This window comes from Mastomys coucha, unplaced genomic scaffold (assembly GCF_008632895.1).
Source record: "Mastomys coucha isolate ucsf_1 unplaced genomic scaffold, UCSF_Mcou_1 pScaffold15, whole genome shotgun sequence".
NCBI classification, from domain to species: domain Eukaryota; kingdom Metazoa; phylum Chordata; class Mammalia; order Rodentia; family Muridae; genus Mastomys; species Mastomys coucha.
Genome location: NW_022196897.1, coordinates 112,882,652 through 112,904,969, shown reverse-complemented (window position 1 = coordinate 112,904,969; position 22,318 = coordinate 112,882,652). Strand labels below are relative to the sequence as shown.

General features: G+C 51.6%; 1 protein-coding gene across 1 annotated transcript; it reads right to left on the bottom strand.

Annotated features, from left to right (window-relative positions):
- Window positions 1–15,206: 15,206 nt before the first annotated feature.
- On the bottom strand, window positions 15,207–17,321 carry Adra2b (adrenoceptor alpha 2B). Its single transcript, XM_031373648.1, has one exon. The coding sequence runs from the start codon at window positions 16,971–16,973 to the stop codon at window positions 15,612–15,614; it is 1,362 nt and encodes a 453-aa protein (XP_031229508.1). The 5' UTR covers window positions 16,974–17,321; the 3' UTR covers window positions 15,207–15,611.
- Window positions 17,322–22,318: the final 4,997 nt, after the last annotated feature.

Here is a 22,318-nt window from a genome sequence, read left to right as displayed (position 1 = left end):
TCAGAGTGGGCAGAAAGACCTACAAAGACAAGGGGTCATGGCTAGCCAGAGCAGGCCAGGCCTCTGACCCTTGACCTCCTAGCTCGGCCACTGTCCCTGATCAGCTTCCGTACCTGCAGCCTCTAGAAAGGGATAGGACTCATGTCTGAGGTCATCGTTACTCTGGGCTCTGAGAAGGGTTGACAGCCAGGTAGCAGCCCCACCCTGCCCAAGGTATCACCAACCCAAGTTTGTTCTCAGTAGCAAGGAGAGGGGGAGGGAGAGCAGAGAGCAGAAGGACCTGGAGTCTGTGGTCCCTACCCTCCCTAGTGTCCCTGACTTGGAAGAGGCTTCTGTCCATGAATCTTGGCTGTTAAAAATAACTGGCCCCTTCATCATCCCGACAGTAGCACTTCTGGGACAATGTGTTCCGAGGCCCAGGCTGCTCTCTAGGGACCGTGTAACAGGCAAGAAGAGCTAGGGACACTCAGGAGAAGGCAGGCTCCACGAGGCTTCCCAGCTACACCTCTATCCTCTTTCTTCCTCTTCCTGGGTGCTGTGTCAATGTCAGGAGCTCTGGGGTCCTGGGGCTACCAGGGGACAGTGCTGTCATAGGGTTTGTAGGACTTTCTTAGTGACTTGGAACCTGAGAAAGAAGACACATGGCCTCTTCCCTATGTTCCCCAAACTGGCCTGAACTGGAACCACAGGGACTTTACAGAGGGTCTCTCAAATGCAGTACTGAAGGTTAAGAGGCAGAGGGGGGCTGGTTTCAAATCCTAGCACTGCCCTGACTTCAGTGTGATCTTGAGGAAATGACTTAACCTTCCTGTGCCCTGGTTCTCACACTGATGCAACAGATAGGTGTTCAGGGCCCAGCAGGCTAAATGGCTCCACATGCTGCTGAATTCACTGATGCCGGGTGAGTGCTCCATAAACAGTGTTGTTATGATGACAGCACCATGGTTATGGAGATTGGTGATGGGATGGAATTTCAAATCCTGCCTCCTCTATTGGCCAGCTGTATGGCTTTGAGTGAGTTGTTTGGCCTTTCTGATCCCTAATTTCCTAGCCTGCAAAAATGGAATTTTGCCATTCACCTCCTGGAGCCTTGGCAGGGTTCCTCAGTCAATGCCCTTAAGGAACATAATCAACACCAGGGAAGTGTGCAAGGCCTGTCGGGATCACCAGAGCTGAGACTACAAGGGCTTGTACTGGTGTTTCAGCTGCTGGAAGGGCAACTCTTTGGGCCACGTTTCTTCAGGCCTTTTTGCCTTCCTGGCCATGCATGGATGTGTATATGCATGTGCATGCACATATGTATACACGCACGTGTGTGTGTATCCCATAATGGTTGGAGGCCCTCCCATTCCCACCACCCATCTTCCTCTTACCCTGCTGTGCCCATGAATGGAAAACAGAGGCAACGGAGCAAGATAGAATCTGGATCAGAATCCAGAGAGAGGGGAAAGAGGAAGGTGGGGGAGGGGAGGGTTCTGGACACAGAGAGAAAAGATAGACGTGACTAAGCTTCCCTGAGAAATGAGGAAGACTGGAATGACCTGTTCGAGAGACCCAAATAGGAAGAAGGGTCTGCTAGGGAACCCTGAGGCAGTGCAGGGACAGTGATGGAGCCTGGGGAGCCAGAGGCAGCCTGATTCCCCTGCAAGCAGGGCTTTTATCTGAGGATGGGTAATGTGTTGCCATGACAACATCTGTTACACAGTAAGGTAATGACTGGTGAATAATACAGGGAAGAGGTGGCAAATACTAGCTAACCAGAGCCCAGGGGTGGGGCTTGAAGACAATCCACTTCCCACCCTGTCCCATTTCAGACCCAGCCTCCACTTAGTCAGGATATCCCCAACCCAGGTTTCGACCCTAGTGTTGCCCTTCTGAGCCACAGCCTCAGGCTTTGCTGTCTTTTCCACATCCTGCCTAGGGATGGCAACTGAGCCAGGTGCAGCGCCCAAACAGACATCTCTGAATCAAGCACCTCGATATTTTCCTTGCTGGGGCCCTCAGGGTAAAAAGGTACAGCAGCCACCTCAGGTCTCAAATACTAGCACAAGAGTCAGGCTGAGTAACTCCTCTGAGGTCACAGAGCAAGCCAGCTATGAAATGAGCACAGCTCCAACACTCCACTGTGCTCCCCCAACCCAGTGGTTTCCAGAGCTAAGACTCCTAGGAAAGACTAGAGACAGGCTGGCCTTGAACTCAAGTACCAATGGCAAAGAGTCAGAGATCAAACTTTCCGGTGAAAAGAACAAAAGCTAAGAATGGTTCACACACTGGCTATCCACAGCCATGGTACCATTCTGTCCCTTGAGACCCTTGCTTCTATTGCAACTCACTGAATCAGGAGCGTATATGTAGCTGGACTTTTGGTCTATTAAGTTCTTTTTCCTACCTCCCTACACTACCCCTGTTCCCTTCCAACCCCCATAACTAGGTAGGAGAGAAAGATTAGAAGGGAAAGGGGGCATCAATATCATGAGACTACTTCCTGCTGATTAGGGGCATCTAGTTCCCTGGGGCAAATTTGATCTTCATCAGAATATCTCCCAATCAGAAAGCAAGCAGCAACAACCAGTGATGGCCTCCCCACCTTTTGGCGTGCTGGCATTTTATACCCTCTCAAGAGTCCCCAGAATTCCAAACATAAACTATCCTCAGCTTGGCAGAATCACGACCCTGCCATAGCATGAGATAAATCATAGTCAGCTGCTGTGGATGATCTGAAGCAGCCCCATAGCCCACACCTGAGATTGTAACGAACATATTCTCATTACACATAGATGCAGAGTAACTATGGGACCAAAGCTCAAATTTCTGGGGTCGTTTAAGTCTGTGAGGTCCTAGCTGCTTTCCAGCTTGGGTAGCTCCAGGCCTAAGCTGTGGAATCCACAGACATCCTTTTCTCCTCTATTCTCTGGGTTATTGGTCTCCCACGCAAATAGCCTCCAGGACACTGGCATGGGGTGGCCAGGTCAAAGGTCAGTGAAATGTCCGACTACTCCAAGAAGTGCTAAGGCCAGCAGGGTGGGGTGAAAGCAGCAGGAACCAGACAGCGCCTCTGCAGGAGGCCGTGTCTGTGAGTGGATCCCAGTTTCTAGAAGGATGAGGTTCTGCAAGCCACAGGCCTGAATCCCATGCCTAGAGCCCAGAGCTCTGCCTGACTGGCGTCAGGGTGACGGCCAAGGGAAGCTCTTCACACCCGGAGGCCCATCCCTAGGGAGCTTCCTTAAGGATGGGGCTCAGATCCCTGTGACTCCCTAAAATTATCCTCAGAACCTGGGAAAGTTGCCAAGGGTAGGGCGGGGCCCAGTGGAAAGAGGAAAGAGCCTGGATGGGGGCTTCCAAACATGAGGAGAGAGAGAGAGAGAGAGACAGAGAGACAGAGAGAGACACAGAGACACAGAGGAGAGACAGAGGTTGTGATTACTAAGCTAAAAATATATTTAGGAAGGCAGGGATGAGGAAATACAAGGCTTCTAGAGTTCAATAGATAGTCTTTTTTTTTTTTTTAAGATTTATTTATTTATTTATTTTATGTGAGTACACGGTTGCTGTCTTCAAACACACCAGAAGAGGGCATCTGATCCCATTACAGATGGTTGTGAGCCACCATGTGGTTGCCGGGAATTGAACTCAGGACCTTTGGAAGAGCAGTCAGTGCTCTTAACCACTGAGCCATCTCTCCAGCCCCTCAATAGAGATTCTTAAACATGAAGAGGAAAAGGAGAGAAGCTAGAGAGTTGGCAACAGGCCTCTCAGCTTGTCTCCTTCAGTTGTGTTCCCCTCCCATTCCCTGCAGCTGTGGGTGACAAGGAGAAGCCCTGCTCACTCTAAAGGCTCTCTCACATCTCCAGACTACCTGCAGTCAGAGGACCCAAGACAATAGGGACTGGTAAGTGCACGAGAGGGTGGGCCTGACCTCGATGCCTCACTGAGGACCCGGGACAGCCAGAAACCCTGACCTACCTCCGGGGGTCTCCACTCAGTAGAGGCTCACTAAGCACTGAGACAGGGGGTCAGAAAACAGAGCACAGGGAAAGGGGGCTCTCTAGTTGCAGATGGCTTCGAGATGGGCTTGGGAGTGCTGAGGTACTGAGGGAGCCAAAAGCAGAGTAAAAGCAGCTGGGGTCTCCTGGCCAGAGCCTGGCGGGCAGCTAACAAGGCACACTATGATTGTCATCTACTGTGTAGATGCCCACAAGTCTGTGCCAATTGCTGCTGACCAGCTGTCTGACCCCTCCTCCAAGGTGCTGTGGGCAGAGACACTGCTACTGATGGGATCAAGCACATAGAGATTGAAACTAAGCATGGGAGCACGTAGCCTGAGCCAAGCCCCTGAGCACCAACCCCCTCTACTCTGGGCTTTTCTAGAAGGTGCCAAAGGATCAAAGGCAGATCTTGGGCACCAGATCCCTCTTGCCTTTCCTCAAGAATTCTCTCCATTTACATGCATACATACACACATACACACATACATACATACATACATACATACATACATACAAACATACATACATTACACATACATATACATACATATATTATGCATATAGTGTGTGTGTGTGTGTGTGTGTGTGTGTGTGTGTGTGTGTGTGTGTGTGTTGAGGATATACCTCAGAGAGTTCCCCAGGGACTGGGCCTGTAGGGAGACTGAGAACACCAAAGGTCCCACAAAATTCAATGACTTGCACTAGACCACAGAACAACAGACTGAGAGACATGGGGTCAAGCAAGAAGATAAACAAACAAGCCTGCTGGCCGCCTTTGCAGAGACTCTCTCCTCCCAGTCCTCCTCTTCCTGTCTGCCTCCATAGTCCATCCCATCCAAGAGCCCCCTCCCAACACATTCTTCCCCACTTCCTGGAGACAAGAGCCCCTGACATCCCAACATACTTTTAATCAGCTGCTTCTGGAGCTGAGCTGCTGCTGAGCCTTACCCTGCCCTGTCTCCTGCTCCTAGGAAAGAGCTCATGAGGTGAGCAAGCCCACCTAAGAGCCTGCCTGGCACATCCCCAGCTCCACCGCCAGACCATCTTCCTGCCACTCTCCCTCCCACCCAAAGCTCACATCCTACAGGTACCCACTCGGCCCTGCCTGCCTCCAAGTGTGCCCACCGAGACAGAGCTCCAAGGCCTTGGCACTGCTGATACCCCATGGCTTCACTGTTGGGGCACAAGGGAATGTTGGCTCCCTCTGTGGTACATTAAGCCAGTATCAAGCTGAGTACGCTGGGGCCCTCAGGCACAAAGGGATCCAGGTGTCTATGTAGATACAATTCCTGACTAATCAAATGGCTCTAAGCCAGCTGTCCATGCTATAACTACAGGCAGGAGGAGGGCTGGAGGACACAGGTCTTCAGCAAGTCACTAGTAGTCCTAAGCCACACAGGGCACCATGGCAACATGAAGCTGAACTGTGTAGGGACTTGGATGCTCACCCTCTGCTTGACCCACTCAGCAGACATGACGTTTGCTTCTTGCTCAGATTCATCTCTGGAGGCTTCAACTGTTCCCCGTCCCTGGGAGGAATTCTCACAAACATGGCTTCTTCTCGGCGATTCTTATGGAAAAATCGGAAGAAGGATTGAAGGCCCTGAAGGATTGAAGGCCCTGAAGGGTATGGGAACCCCACAGGAAGACCAACAGAGTCAACTAACCTAGACCTCTGAGAGCTCTGAGACTGAGCCACCAACCAAAGAACACACGGGCTGGAATGAAGTCCCCAGCACATACGCAGCAGATATGCAGCTCTGTCCCCACGTGGGCTCCTAACTGGAACAGACACTCTCCCTAACGCTGTAGCATGACTGTGGTATCTTTTCCCCAACAGGGCTGCCTTGTCTGGCCTCAGTGGGACAGAATGTGCCTAATCTGGCAAACTTGATGCACCAGGGTTGGGGGATATCGAGGGAGGCCCCACCCTCTCATAGGAGAAGGGGAGGGAGAATGTCTCAGTGAGGGAGAGAAACCAGGAGAAGGACAGTGCTTGGGATGTAAATAAATAAAAAACAAATATGGCTTCCTGCATCTTACCACCCTTACAGGGTTATTTTGGCACTCTAAAAGCCAGTATGAGGAACATCCCTCATGAGTCACACAGTAAACAAGATATACAAATATCCTTGGAGCACATTGTTGCGGATACTGGATTTTGAGGATGAGGCCCTCGGGATTGGCCCACAGCTAGGGATCTCCAGGTAGAGGAGGGAATGCAGTTAGGATTCCCGTTTTGAAGGGAATCAAAACTCACCTCGATGCAGATGGTCAGCCCATCACAGACTGATTGTGTTTGAGGTCTGGTGCCTCTGCAGCCATCCTTACCTCGTGCCTAGCTTCCTGAGAGGATGAGGAAAGGTTTCCCTTCCTAACTCTAGCCCACATCCAGGGTTGCAGACCCAAGAGCCCTACCTTCACCAGTGCCCTCCATGCTGACTGCCTGCCTTGTTCTGGGCATTCCGGCCTTTCCCCAGACTGCCTGCCCCACCCTTGGGCTTCTGCCTCAGCCCTCTGCTCTGCTCCTTCTGATGGCTTTCTCATGATCTTGGGGATATCTGGTAGACCCTTGCTGCAGCAGCAATACAGGGATCCTAAAAGCTCTGGGGGTCAATTCCCCTCACTGCTCCAACTGGCTTGTTCATACCAAAGTGAGCTTTCCTTTCTCCAACGCCCATGAGGTAAGGCTGGGGTTCCCCACAGAACTCAGGGACCAACCAGTTTTATCTTTTACTCCATCAATCATTTGATGCCTGGATCTTAATGCAGTTTTGTCTGTGTTCACAGAGAAAGTTTGGTGATCTATTACTGATGGCTATCATGGGCCTAGTATGGGCGGGGGGTGGGGGGCACAGAGACACTGATGAGGCACATTAGATCTTTCCTGAGAACCTTCTGATCCTTCACATTGGAGAGAACCTGCTGGAATTGTATGTGGGGGTGGGGAGGCTTTGGAGAGGATGACAGATGGGACAGATGGATGGAATTCCAGGTGGAATATTCTGGAAGAGTCATCTCCCAGGACACAGAATCTATCCTCCTCTCATCAGGTTGCTGAGCAAAAGATTCTGTCAGCTCACCTTGCAGAGGATCTGGGGTTCCAGAGTAATACTGTGATTCTGCCGTCTGCACCTCCATGCCCTATAAGGACATCCTATAGCTCTTTGCGATCTCTTAGCTCCCCATCTCCAATCTGAAGATATCCAGTGCCAACCCACTTCAAATAAGGGAACTAAGACTCAGAGTGGTTTAGTTGTTTGTCTGAGGCCACACAGACAGTGAGCAGCAGAGCCAGGTTTGTGGCCAAAGCCTGGTTTTGTTCCATGTTGCCATCAAAATAGCCTCAACCATACCCCATCTCTTCCAGTCTCCTCTCTCACTCTAGCTGGTCTACACCTCAACTCTCTGTGGCCAGTCCTGGAACTCAGTCCATAGACCAGGCTGGCCCTGAATGCAGAGATCGCCTGCCTCTGCCTCCCAAGTGCTAGAATTAAAGGCATGCACCACCACTGTCCAGCTGTGAGGACAGTTCTTATACCTCCAGCTTAGCCACAAGCAGATGGATCTCCCAGAAGAGTCTCCCAAGGAAACTGTAGGGAACACAAACCAAAACAGAGAACAAAATACAAATTCTACATCCAAGACATGTCCCCAGAGTCCAGAGTCCCCAGCATCTGGATGACTAATGCCAAGATAGCTCCAGTTTGCTGGATCATTCCCAGGTCCCCTAACTCCTCACTGAATGTCTACCCTGGGGCTGAGAGGACAGGGCTAGAGGCCTATGGGTAGGTTATCCACACAGCCTAGCTCTGTGGGCCCCTCTGTTGCCAAGGCTTGGGTGAGCCCAGCCCATGCTTAGGAGACATAACCTGACCTGGTCATTCTAAGATATGACCTAGGAGAGTGCAGGTTCCCACCAGCAAGGTCTCAGCTCACTTCCTGCCTTGCCCCTCCCCCACTACCGCCCAAGATCTCCTTTGGCCATAATTTAGACACAGTGTCAAGCCCAGACAGGTAGCCAGGTCCCCCATCCTCTTGTGCCTCCCTGTGGCTCCTGAGGCAGTCCCAGGTTGTTATCTGAAGTTTGTTCTAGTCCTGGCTCTTCATCAATCAAGAAGCCCAGAGAGGTGAAGGAATTATTTATTTGGTGGTCCTGCCTCTGACTCCACAAGGGCTTCTAAAACAGCTGGGAAGCCTTTTAAAAGCTGGGCAGCTGTGGCGCACGCCTTTAATCCCAGCTTAGGAGGCAGAGGCAGGCAGATCTTTGAACTCAAGACCAGCCTGGACTACAGAGTGAGTTCCAGGGCAGCCAAGGCTACACAGAGAAACTTTGTCTCAGAAAGAAAAAAAGAAAGAGAGAGAGAGAGAGAGAGAGAGAGAGAGAGAGAGAGAGACAGAGAGAGAGAGACAGAGAGAGAGAGAGAAAGAGACAGAGAGACAGACAGAGAGACAGACAGAGAGACAGAGAGACAGAGAGAGAGAGGGAGGGAGGGAAGGAAGAAGGAAGGAAGGAAGGAAGAAAGAAGAAAGAAAGAAAGAAAGAAAGAAAGAAAGAAAAGAAGAAAGAAAGAAAGGAAGAAAGGAAGGAAGGAAGGAAGAAGTCAGTAGCTGGGTGTCCCTGCAGCCTGAGCCACAGGGCCAGCAGAGGAAGAAGGGCTCCAGCTGGAATAGCTGTGTCAGAAGCACCTGACAGACAGCACTCTGGGAGGGACCCAGTGGAGCCTGCAACCTATGACCATGTTGGGTCACCCTCCACCCCTGTGCTGGGTGGGAGGCTGGGTTTAACCCTTGCCTTCCCCTCCCCCCAATTGTCCAGGGACTCCTAGTGGCAAGTCCAGCCAGCCTCTCACGCTCCCTCCCTCACAGCTGCAGCTGGATGGGCTGGGAAAGGGACACAGGGACACAGAGACACCTGGGTCCCTTTAGTCACAGCCCAGCACTTTTCCCTCCTGAAGTGGCCCCAGTTCCCCATGGGAGCGAGGGGGGGAGGGAGGGAGGGGGTGTGTGTGTCATTCTATGGAGACCTACAGCTTTGAGATTGGAGAGGCCCACCCTTTGGCTCCAAAGTGGGCCTGTCCCTTTATTAAGGAAACCAAACACACACACACACACACACACACACACACACACACACACACACACACAAAGGCCTGGCCTGGCCCTACACCTCCCCCGCCAGCTTGTCCTGCTCTGGAGCCCAGAGCCCCAGAGGGAGGCAGAAAGGACAGAAATAGCCCCAACTTTCCAGGGAGAGTAGCACTCTTTTGGTCTCTACACTGTTCCGGTTCCCTTACAGCCACCACAGGTCCATGGAGCCTGCAGGACCAGGACCATCCCTCTGGGTAAGGAAGAAGCCAGGGGGTTGAAAAGGAGGCAGGAAGGCTGATTAGCGGGTACAGTCTTCAAAGACAGGGTCAGGAAAAGAAGGAAGAGAAGGGAGGGGGAGGGGGCACTGGAGCCAGGATCCCAGGGCCAGAAGGGGGATGGGGATGGGTCTCTCCCTTGGAAATCACTGCTAATCATAGGTGGCCACAAGGCCAAGCCAAGGGCAGAAGCCTTTGGCCCAGAGCCTGGGCAGGGTGTGAGAAGATCAGAGCCCACAAGCTGTGGAGGGTGCACACTGACACCAGCTCCTTCTAGTGCTGGCCTTCTGACAGCATCCTTCCCCAGACGATGGAAGAGGGACGGATGCAGAGCACAAAGAATCCCAGAAGCTAATTTTAGCCTAGTGCGCCCCACCTCCCCTGCTGACAGTGAGCAGGGACTGAAGGGTGGGAGTTTGCACCCCTGCCTGGGCTCCTGCTTTAATGGGGTGCCACAGGCAGGGTCTACCCACAAACCACAAAGGTGACACAGACAGAGTGACCCTCCAGCTCACCCAGGGACAGGATCTGGGGGCTGCTGAGGACAGAGGCTGGGGTCGTAGGTTGTGCGAGTCCCTGTCTTGACTCTGGTGGACATCAGCAAGTTCTCCATCTACCTCAGCCCCCTCCCTATGGCACGGGGACAATAATAATACCATCATCTCAGGCAAAGCCTGTTAAGCCTTGGACCCCAACAGCTCAGTGCTGTCTTCATTTCTCTCGCTCCTGCATACTTCAGAGGACTGCAAACAGATCTGTCACTCCAGACTTGGTGCTCAGTTCTTCTCTGAGGTACAAAAGCAAGGCAAACAGCCAGATTCTGCCAGGATTCAAACCTTGAGAACAATTGATTAACACAGTCAAGTAATCTGAAGAATCCCCATGGCTGGACCTTCCAGGGAGTTGGGAAGAGGAGGAGGGCAGAGAGGAAGCCACAGGCTGGAGACCGTTAGGGCAATCAACCCTCCCTGGGCAGGCAAAGGCACAGAGGCCCAGAGAAGGGTGAAGCCTTTCTCAAAGAAGCTCAAAACTAGCAAAGGCAGGACACAAACCCTGAGCAACCCACCTCCCAAGGAGATTTCATGGAAACACGAGCCCCACACCGGCTCTGACACTCACAGTGACCAGGTCCCGTGATCAGATCTCCTGGTCTCAGTAGGGAAACCGAAGGTTGTCCTGTACCAGCTCTAGCTGGGCAGAAGCTCCTCTCAGCCAGCAGCTGCCCCACTTATAGATGGGTCCTCAGGTGACTTTCCTTGCACACATGCACCCAATGGAGGCCACACAGGGCTTGGGCCTGATTACCATCAAGACTTCCCTTGTTTCTAGAGCCTCCTGTTCTGTCTGAACAGGTGATCCAGGATGCTCTAAATAGGAATTCTCAAGAGCTTCATAGCATGGACTGACTGAAGCCCTCCCGCAGAAGAATTAACGTGTCCTAGGAATACATTCTCACTAAGCAGGAGCAGCTGGAAAGGGGGCCTGCTTCTTTAACTGTCTTCTAAAGTGGGACTACCCCTCTGTCATAGAAAGGGATTTTTTGAAGGTCCATGTTCTCAGTTCTTCTTAACCAGGAAAACTATAGAGCCCCCTTGTTGGCACTCTGGCCACTAGCCATGCCTCCACTTTATTTGCAAACATTTCTGCCTCATATCTGCACCTCCTTTCCAACCTAGTGGTCCTCAGTTGGGCTCAGAGAGATCAGGAATGGGATATAAAGGAATGGGAAGAGAGATGGAGAGCAGAGCGGGAGCCAGCACTCCACTCCCTCCATTCGCTGTATGAACCTGGGTGAGTGCAGAGAAGCAAGGTAGCAAAAAGAGGTGTGCCTAGCCCAGGACCTGGCAGATGGCAGGCTGTCAACAGACCTTTCGTAAACACAGGGCCATCACTCCTTGACTATGCATGTACACCAATTCCTTCAGTAAGAAGTTGCAGTACACATGTTCTTGCAGAGGTCCCAGGTTTGATTCCTTGCACCCGCATAACAACAACAACAACAAATCTGTAATTCCAGTTCCAGGGTATGCAATGTTCTCTTCTGACCTCCATGGGCCCCAGGCATGTATGTGGTGCACAGACATGCATACAGGCAAGACACCCATACACTTTTCTCTTTAAAAAAAAAAAAATGGTATGCTGGGCTACCTGGATGCTAGATCCAGCTCTTGTCACCATGTGTGTCTATGTGATTCCTCCTGAGACAAGTGATCTTTCCTTTCTGGGTCCTCAGAACTGGGCCCTCAACAGAGTTGCCAGAAATGGCGAGTCTGAGGAACAATTACTACCTCTTAGGTCTTTGGTGACAGTGACAGACATGAACAATCAATCCTAGCATTGCTGACTACTGAATCCAACTCAGCCTCAGAAGGTCAACACTACTGAAGAAAGTCTGTCATATGAGGGGGGAGAGAGAGAGAAAGAGAGGGAGAGGGAGAGAGAGAGAGAGAGAGAGAGAGAGAGAGAGAGAGAGAGAGAGAAAGCACAAATCCCTCAGCCTGGATGTGATAGCTGCGTGGCTCCTGGTTTCAGTTGAGTGACCCTGTGCTCAGTTTCCTCTGTTGTAAAGTGACCTCATATAGAAAGAGTATGTGGATTAATATGACATAGTAGGATCTAAATTGGCTTGCACAAGAACTGTTTTAAGTCCTACCCCACCTGCCTCCATTCCCAGAGTTCAGTGGACATCTACTCCCAGGCCCTTGTAGTCCCTTAACTAACAGAAAGATATGTGACCCAACAGAGAGAATAGTAACCTGTGGTTACTATACCTTCCTGAGTTTTATTTCCCTGAGGATGAGGTAGGTGAGTGCCTGTATGAGACTCTAGAGTCCTTGAAGCTGGTTGCCCTGCTAGGCAGGAGCTGGGAGCAGGGCAGGGCTTTCTTGTCAGATTAGCAACCGATCCCATGTCCACTGATAGCAGTGGACACACTGGCATTTTTGGTGATTGTCCCTAGAAGATGAATGGGCCTAAAGAAAGTAATGAAGATGATAAAAGTGTAGATTCTGAGGGTGTGGGAGCAGAATATCCCTGTACCCTAGATCACTCACTGCTCCTCCCTTGGTCCTTTCCTACCTGGAATCTGCCAGGGGCCTTGACCCTAGTGCTGACCTCCTGCCTCCAGCCTGATGGCTCTTCTCTTGCTCATGGAACCATGTCAGCCCAGCTTGGAGCCCAGGGGCTGCCTCTTCTGCCCTCTCTGTGTCATCAGAGCATGACTAGTTCCTTTTCTCACGCATAGGAGACTTAGGGGTTCGGGCACCTCATAGACCTCCCAGCTTGGAGAGCTGAGTGTTGGTTTGGGATAGCTGAAGCAAAGCATTCCCATCCACTCCCCTGGCCCTGGCTAAACACAGCTACTGCGTATCCACCACTCCATAGTGGCCTGCCTCCCGCTGCCTCCAACAGCACCTCCTCCCACCCACTTGTGACCATGCAGCAGGGGAGTTCAAAGCTGTCTCCCAGATTTCATCACTCTATGCGGCCTTCCTCTGCCCTAGACACTTTTCTGTCATACGTCTTGGCGCATTCCTGCACCAAGACCTGACCCGGCCCAGGCCCAGATGCCCCCTCCTCAGGGGAGTCTTCTTGTCTCTCCCTTGCAGGTCAGCGGGTCTTAGTGGCCTGAGCTAAGTAAGATTGCTTCGAGGATGAAAAAAGGCAGACAGGTGGGGCAGACAGGACAGTGAGCCCTGGGAGGAAGCCTCGGCGGCTCCTCAGGCTGACACTCACAGAATTAGTAGTTACCTAACTTCTCCAGGCAACCTTTAGACACAGGACTCAGCTTGCTTATTACAAAATAACCTTTATTGATAAAATAGCTCAGAGTCTTAGAAACACCTATATGTCACAACAGGGTGTGGGGTCCCACAAAGCATATGCAAGATCAGCCAACAAGATGGTTACAAATCTGCTCCTCCGCCAGGCGGTGGTAGAGTACACCTTTAATCCCAGCACTCAGGAGGCAGAGACAGAGGCAGGCAGATCTCTGTGAGTTCAAGGGCAGACTAGTCTATAGAGTGTGAGTTCCAGAATAGCCAGGGTTACACAGAGAAACCCTGTCTCAAAAACAAAACAAAACAAAACAAAACAAAAATCCAAATCAACCCTCATCCACACCCCAAATCAATGTCCTAGCCTCACAACTGCTACCAACCAACCGAGGACCAAGATGGACACATCCTCTCCAAGAGGAATGCTGTTTCTATTGAGGACCCATCATTGTCTCTAACCGAAAAAACTCCCTTAGCACCTTCAAAATCTGAAAACTCCACCCTGGGCTAATAGCCTGTGCAGCTTCTAGCCTGCATGGCTCAAACTTTCCCTTCCCTGAGGCTAATAGGTCTCTATTGCCCAAAGGTGAAAGCAGGCTGCTTGTGGGAAAGGCCCAGACACATCCCCACTCACTCTGGGGAGCAATTCCTAAGTTGGGGAGACAACCAGGAGGTAGAGACACCTCAGTGCACAGTCATATCACTGGGAGCCAATGAGACATCCTTCTGAGCTGGGGTAGAACTAGTAATGTCTGCAAAGGTATTACATGGGTTCAGAGAGTTGTCTGGGCCCCACAGAGGGTGGCTATCCCAGGAGTCCAAAAGGCTGACGGTTCTAGCCCCAGAACCCCACCTGAGGCTCTCATCTCAGACTGTTTCCTTGATGCGAGTATTTTTAGCTTAGGAAAACGATTTGCCTGCTCAATGACAAAGGACTTATCCCCTAATGGGGTTGGGGCCAAGCCACTGAAAACTCTGTCGGTGTTACAGGTAACAGATGGAGAAGCTGACAACAGCATAATAACTCAAAACCTTTTCAGGCACAAGAACGCATTCTCAAAGAAATTCCGGAATTTGAAAGAGTGGCTCGGTGCACCTCAACCCACTTCCAGTTTGGGGTAGGAATTCACACACCCCAAGCACAGAACAAAAGTCTACAGGAAGGCTCACAGTGGTAAACACATAGGAAAGGGATTTTTATATCACCAGATAATCACATTTGCTGGCTCTCTAGCGCATTTCCCCCACGGAGCTCAAAGCTCTCTGCAAAGCCTTTCATCTCCCTGCTGCAAGTAGGCGGCAGGCAATTGTCGCCCTGCTCTCTGCAAGGGTGAATGCCAGTGATCAGGACCCGTAGTGAGGCCAAGGCCAGGATTCCAGACCTCTCCACTGAGGCATCCACGTGCCCACTTGCCTCCCAGAGGGATGCTGAGTGAGAAAACCAAACCATGCTTCTAGACTTAAAGGAGCTACAAAGCTTAAAAACAAAACACAAACAAACAAACAAACAAAACAACAACAACCAGCACTAGCTCAGAACCAGCCGTCCCAATAGCCAATGAGAACCACAGGTGCTCAGCATGGCTGAATCCTCTTCATTTTGTCCTCTTTCTCAGCATCAGATCCTCCTGGGAAATGTAGAAGATGGGCTTCTGGCTCTTTGAAAGGCATGAGGAAGATCAAGAATGGGGAGATAGCTGGGTTGGTTGGCTGTTTCCCTAGCATGCTTGAAGCCCTGAATTCATTCCCCAGCATCAGGTAAACAAGGTATGGTGGTGAACGTTGTTAATTCTCGTGCTGGAGAGGTAAGGGCAGGATGATCAGAATCTTAAGATCACCCTCAGACTGCATAGCAAGTCTGAGGCTGATCTGGGCTACATGAGAGACAAAAGAAGAAAGGAAGGAAGAAAGGAAGAAAGAAAGGAAAAAAGAAAGAAAGAAAGAAAGAAAGAAAGAAAGGAAGGAAGGAAGGAAGGAAGAAAGAAAGGAAAAAAGAAAGAAAGAAAGAAGAAGGAAAGAAAGAAAGAAAGAAGAAAGAAAGAAAGAAAGAAGAAGGAAAGAAGGAAAGAAAGAAAGAAAGAAAGAAAGAAAGAAAGAAAGAAAGAAAGAAAGAAAGAAGGAAAGAAAGAAAAACACCATGAGTGGCCTGCCAAGGCACAGGGGGTCTTCAGGAAAGGGAAGCCTGCCTGTTGTCTTACAGGTGGCTGGGAGGGAGGTATTCTAATCCAGTCTGGCCTTGACCACATTCGAGAATGTCCTTGCCGGGGAGAGAATAGGGAATAGCTACCCCACAGTACAGTCAGCAAGGGAAGGTTTCAAATGGGCCCCTGGGAACAGCACATTTGTCCTTTCCCCTTCAGGGGAGTCTGAGGATGAGGTCTGCAAGTGGGCCCCAGGGAAATGGCCACACAGACTGTGGAGGTGGGGAACTACCACCGGTTGGTCCTGGTACCAACCCTGGCACAGGCTCCGAGCAGGCAGGCTCACCAGCCAGTCTGGGTCCACTGCCGGCAAAGGATCCTTCTAAAGGCACGGCGGAAGTCCTGGTTGAAGATGGTGTAGATGACAGGATTCAAGGAGCTGTTGCAGTAGCCAATCCAGAAGAAGAACTGGAAGAGGCCATGCGGCACCTTGCAGTGCTGTGGGCAGATGGCCCCAAGGCTGTAGCTGAAGAAGAAAGGAAACCAGCAGACCACAAAAACGCCAATGACCACGGCCAGCACAAAGGTGAACCTTTTCTCCCGGCTCAGCTGTGTCCGTCTGCGCCACCACTGGCCACTGGCCACACCCACATTCTTGCTCAGAAGCACCTGGCCACGAAGCGTGGCCAGCACCCGGGAAGTCTGAGGCTGCTGCAAGGGTGGGTTGCATACTGAGGCAGGAGACGCTGGCAATGTTTGGGGCTCACATTCTTCCACCTCCTCTCCATCCTCTTCAGCTCCCTCCTCTGCAGCTGCCCCACTAGTCCCCTTCTGCTGGCCCTGGCCTGATCTGGGAAGGGCAGACCAACTGGGTGGCAAAGCCCTGGCCTCCGGATCTTCAGGGGTCTCCCCCTCCTCCTTCTCCCTTGGAGGCTTGGGGTGTCCATTAGCCTCTCCAACAGAAGATAGAGGAGAGACCAGGGTGGGCACCTTAGCTGAAGCTGGGGCTCCCCCGGCGGCCGGGCGGGGCTTCTTGGACTCACCTTCCCCAGAGCCCCTCTTGGCTCTGAGTCCTCTGCAGTGGCTGCGTTTGGCAATTACGTAGATTCGCAGGTAGACGAGGATCATGATGAGGCAGGGAGCAAAAAAAGATCCGATGCTGGAAGCCAAGATGTACCAGGCCTCTTGGTTGAGCTCACACTGGGGGAGCCCGTGGGGCTCGGGGCGCTGGTCGCCCTTGTAGATGAGGGGCGGTAGAGAAATGACGGCTGCAATGAGCCACACAGTGAGGATGATGCATTTGATGCGGCGCGGAGTGCGCTTGGAGTTGTACTCCAATGCTCGGCTCACTGCCCAGTATCTGTCCAGGCTGATGGCACACAGGTGCACGATGGAGGAGGTACAGAAAAGCACGTCTAGCGCCAGGTAGACCTCGCACCACGCACGCCAGAAGTACCAGTAACCCAGCAGCTCGTTGGCCAGAGAAAAAGGGATGATAAGAGTAGCCACCAGGATGTCGGCTGCTGCCAGTGACACCAGGAACAGGTTTTGTGGTGCACGGAGTGAGCGGCTGGTCAACACGGCCAGGATGACCAGCGCATTGCCGAAAATGGTGAAAAGGATGAGAAAGGTGATGGCCGACGCGATGGCGGCGGTAGCCTGCACCGAGTAGGGCTCCTGGTGGTCCATGGCGGGGCCGGACATGTCCAGAGGGAACGATGCTGGCCAAACTCACGCTACGTAGGAGATGCGCCACCCTGGCTCCGCTACTGTTGGGGGTCGTCCCCCAGGCGGTGCAGACGGCTCAGGAGCACCTTAGCCTGACCGAAAGTGGCCTAGAAGGTCCGGGGACACTCAGGACCAGCTATCGCTCTCCTATGTCCTCTACCACCGCTGCCCGGCGTCCCTGCAGTCCGCCCCAGAGAAGTTTTCCAAGTTGTCCCACTGCCGTCCCGGGACCAGAGGAAAGTCGCGCCGTCGCGCCGCACGGCTGCAGGACGCACAGAACCGACTGGGGAAGCACAGCCTGCGCTCGGAAAAGGCGCTCTCTCTCTCCCGGAGCCGCGCCTGCAGTCAGCCCGCCGCGCAGGGGCGTGAGGAGGAGAGCCAACACGGCGGGAGGAGGGAGGAGACTGGGGGCGGGAGCTGGAGGAGGGAAGGAGGCGGGGCGGGAGATCCGATCGGGGGTGGGTGGAAGGTGCGCTTTGCGGGACACGGACCTGCGCTGTGCATCCTTTACTCGCCTCGGGCCCCAACGCCTTTCTCTTTCCCGCCACGGCGCGGCCGAGTCCGGAAAGCAGGGAGTCTCGGGTCGTCGGGGTTCTGGGAAGAATGCTTACCGAAGAGAATCGGTGCGTGCCGAGAGCTGGTCTGTCCCAAGGGTCCACTTGCCTTCTGCCTGCGAGTCTGGGACAGTGCACCCAGATCTAGGGTGGTAGGCCAGAGCTCATGTCGCCTGCAGCAGCCCGGCAGCTCCAGAAAGCGTGTAGGAGAGTGTTGAGCTCTTAAGCATAATAAGCCACACCTCCAGCAACCGAGAACCTTAGGGGCCGGACCAGAGTGCGGAGAGAGTTCCGAACCCCTTTTCCTAATGCTTCCCCACCCAAACTCCACTCGTCCGACTTGCGAGGTGCGAGGAGTGCGTCTCTGTGCTGCGAGCGCCCTCTGCTGTCATCTGAGTGCCAGAGGCTGGGGACCAGCGTCCTCGCAGTTCCCAGAGACACCAAAAAAGCTGACTACTCTTTAGTGAGAAGCGACTAGTAGACTTCAACCACCCTGTTGCTGCCTCCATTCCCCCCATTAACGGCAAAAAAAAAAAAAAAAAAGTTCAAGTAGAAAGGGGAAACCAGAGAGATGGATCCGCGGAGAGATGGAGTGCCTCTTGTAGAGAACCTGAGTTCGGTTCCCAGCAGCCACAACAGGCAGCTCAAAACTGTAACACCCTTTCCAGGAATAGCATGCCTCTGGCCTGGCACCTACACTCCCCAGCACATAGCCACACAGAGACCCATACTTTAAAACAAATCTTAAAGAGGGAAACAGCTTGGACTCAAAGCAAAGGTTTGGAGAGAATCCTCTTGACCAACGGAAAAGGAGGTCCGTCCTCCAGAGCAGTGTGAAAGGACCTCTCTCTCCACAGCTCAGAAAAAGGCAGCGTTGGTGGCTCAGAAGTAGAAAGGAGCTGGCCTTGACTGCCCCAGCTGCTCACGCAGCCTACCTGGTGGCCGTGGGAGAGCACCAGGATAAGGAGCTGAGCAATGACTCACTCGGCAGTTTAAGAGCACTTACCAGAGGACCTGATTTCAGTTCCAAGCACCTTTCTATCAGCTCACAACCGAATGTCATTCTAGTTCCAGGATATCAGATGACCTCACCTGACTCCACAGGCACCAGGTATATGGGTGATACATATAAATACATGCAAGCAAAAACAATGACATAAAAAATAATAATAATAAATCTTTAAAAAAAAAAACAACAACAACAACAACAACTTTGAACTAGGCCCTTCTCAACCCCCAGCCTCGAGGAGGTTTCTCCACAGCTTGTGTGGAAAGAACCAGGCTTTGTATTTACAGCTCCTAGTTCTGAAGGGTACTATATAAATATATATATAAACGAACCCCTGGAGATGGAGTCCAGTCCCAAACCTCTCTTCAAGTCAGTGAGTCTGATGGACTCCTCATAGCCACCACTGTGAACTCAAATGTGACCTTTGGGTCCCCACAGACCAGTCTTTTTCCATCTCAGGCTCAAACAGTCTCCAGACCTCCATGCCTAACCGCATGGTGGCATTTTGAGCAATGCCTCCTCATCTCAGGCTGCGCTGCAACTAGCTCTCTAGTTAGGCGGGACTGCCACAGCCAGAGAGAGTGGCGCCATGGAGGGCAGCCAGCTTCACCTGCCCCTTTAAGACTGTAATCTTGGGACAGGTCTTACAGACCATCACGTTGGACAGGGCTTGAGCCCACAGCCACAGGTGATGAAGAAGTCCTGGTAGCTCCATTTACTGAGAAAGGGCTGAGGGTGGTCATGGGAGCTTGAGAGGTAGCCACTGAGGCAAGTTCCTGCCTGTCCCAAACAACCTCCAGCCATACTTAAACAGAGACACAGCTGATCAACATCAGATGGGATATTTTATGGCCCATTCTCCTTAAAGGGCCAGGTCTCCAGGATCCTGCAGGAAGAGCAGTCAAGGTTTCCCCTTACTCCACCTTACTCCCATGTCCACTGACGAACATTCACCTTGTTCTTCCCTGAAGGGGTAATTCTACATCTATCAAGTGTCAGGCCATGCTGGGCACCTACTCACCAGTCAGGCGTCAGCTCAAGATGGCCACAACTCAGGAGAGATACTCTCCTATCCTGCAGCTAGGAGGGCAATAGGAGCTGTCCCAGAACCAGGAAGGTCCCAGTCTGTGTACCATTCGTCCTTCCCAGGGTTTGTTCAGCCAGATCCTCTTCCTCGGTGGGCTCAGCTCACACTTCAAGCTCTGTATGCCCTTTGACACTCGGGTGTCCAAGGATTTGTTGGATTACATCCCCACCTCCATCAGGACACCTCCTCCTTATTACTGATAAATGCCATGGTTGTTGGCTGGTGAGGGATGGTAGAAGCCTACCAGTGTATGGCAGACTCACAGTGCTCAGAGCCATTGTGTCTATTCTGTCCCAGAGTGCCATCTTTGGAAAGACAGGAATAGGGGCATGGTGATTTTGCATAGGTGATTTTCCAAAGAAGGGCAAGCTAGCATGGAACCTAAGGAGATGTGTGACATCCAAGAGCTGAGAGGGTGGCACTGAGTCTCCTGGTGGGGACCAAGCAGCTTCTAGCTTTTAGCATTGCTCTCCCTCAAGATCCCTCTGGGCTTGATCCCACATCCTCGTTGAGCTACATACTCTCCCTTCCAAGGGACCCTTATTTCTAGAACACTACGCCATAGTTCTCAACCATCCTAATGCTTCGACCCTTTAATATAATTCCTCAGATTGTGGTGACCCCCCAACCATAAAATTATTTCATTGCAACTTCATAACTGTAATTTTGCTACTGTTAGGAATCATAATGTAAACATGGGATATGCAGGATGTCTGATATACCACCCCTATGAAGTTGTTCAACCCCACCCCTACCCCAGCAAAGGAGTCACAACCCATAGGCTGAGAACCACTGCTCTATGTGGTCAACCTTCCTCATCTCCATTCCTCCAGCTACCTCCACAAAGACACTGCTCCCCTCCCACACAGACACTGCCACCCACTACCCTCAGACTACATTCAGTCCCCTGGCTCCTCACACACTCTCCTTAACCCCCTTGGGGTTAGGAATGCATCTGCAGTCTGCCCTTCTGGAGCCCACACCATGAGTCACTGAGAGCCCTGTCTGTGTCCTCCTTCTCAGTGAGCTAGGAGTGTAGACCCCCTAACTTGGCAACACTCTTAGGTGCCACTCCTCCTCAGCATCCTGTTCTCTCAAAGTCTAACTCCGATGATCTCAGTGACTGTGGTCCTACCTGCCCCACAAGGCAGTGCCTTGAGACACCTTTGACAGTCACAGCACAATGAGGCTGCTACTGACATCTAGCACACACAGGTGAGCCACCATAGTGAAGGGCTGTAAAAAGGGCTGATGGCATTGAGATCTAGAACACACAATACACTGTCTGGTCCTAGAGCCCTCCTTTCCTGCATCTAAATTCTGCAGGAGTTTCCACCCAATGATGGCACCCTCCCCAAGTGCTAGGGCATGTTTGCTGTCCTGGGGCCCAGAACCTTCGTGCTTACCCCTTTATTGACCCACCCGTGTGATATCTTACAGCTGACTAGACTTAACATTTCCACTTCCTCCATCCATCCTACCTCTCCCCAGGTGCAGCTTTCAAGGTTGCTGTTCACCCAGCTTTTACCGAGTCATGCTGCCTAAAACCCCAAAATATGCCCAAGGTACCTGCTTTTGTCAATCTCTACAATGCCCCTCACTCTCACTTTCATGACCATGGCCAAGTCTCTGCTTCTAATCTACTTCCCATGGAATTTCTACAATGTCTTTGGTTTTTGGTTTGGTTGGTTGGTTTTTTTTGTTGTTGATTGGTTGTTTTTGTTTTGTTTTGTTTTTTTAAGTGTTTAAAACAGAGTTTCTTTGTATAGCCTTAACTATTCTGGAACTCACTCTGTAGACCATGCTGGTCTCAAACTCAGAGATCCACCTGCTTCTGACTTCCAAGTGCCAGGATTAAAGGCATGCACCACACTAGAGAAAATGTCTTAAGCCTTTGTTACTCCAGGCTGTTCTTAGAAAACTCTCCCCCTCATCTATCCCTGCCTGCTCCACCCTAATACACTGGCCAGAAACTTTCTCCTTCCTGCCCCAGGACATTTGCCCTGGTGGCCCCAACCCTAGCATTTTCACAGGTAACCACAGGCCTGTGCATGCATTCTTACAGAGGCCCTTCCTAACCAGCAGCCTGCAAGTGCTCCCCCGTTCCTATCATTTATCGATTCAAGACGCCTACCTTGTTAGAGTTATCTATTCCTTTCCTTACCTTGTTCATGTTATCCCTGGTGCTTAATGGGCATTCATAAGTGACTGTTGAATAAATCAATCCAGCAGTGAGCAACTAACACTACATAGCTGTGTTAGGAGTGTTTGGGAGGTGGCTAAGCCACTCCGATCAGACTCCAGGCCGATGAGCTTCAAGCTCCGGGTAACCAGATGCTCTACTGTAGAGTGTAGCTTATTAAACATTCCAGTACCCAGAGTGTCATGGAGACCAGGATTTCACAGGAACACATGGATTTCCTGGGGCAGGGGTGACAGGAAAACATTGTCCCTGGTCACCCCCAAACAAAGGAGCCACCAGATTCAGTCAACACAATCTTCTGAAACTGGATTTGAAGATTGAGAGCTACATCTTCAGAACAGAGTCTGTTTCCTGAGATTGAATGAGGGGGGCAGTTCTGGATATTAGTCTCAGCAAAGGATCATGCTCAGGGATGCTGTTCCTTGATCTTGGATATAGGAGATTATGTATATACATTCTTATAGTCTC

What these genes read in the sequence shown, in the direction of transcription:
- Adra2b (XM_031373648.1), bottom strand. Translation starts at nt 16,973, where the DNA reads ATGTCCGGCCCCGCCATGGACCACCAGGAGCCCTACTCGGTGCAGGCT.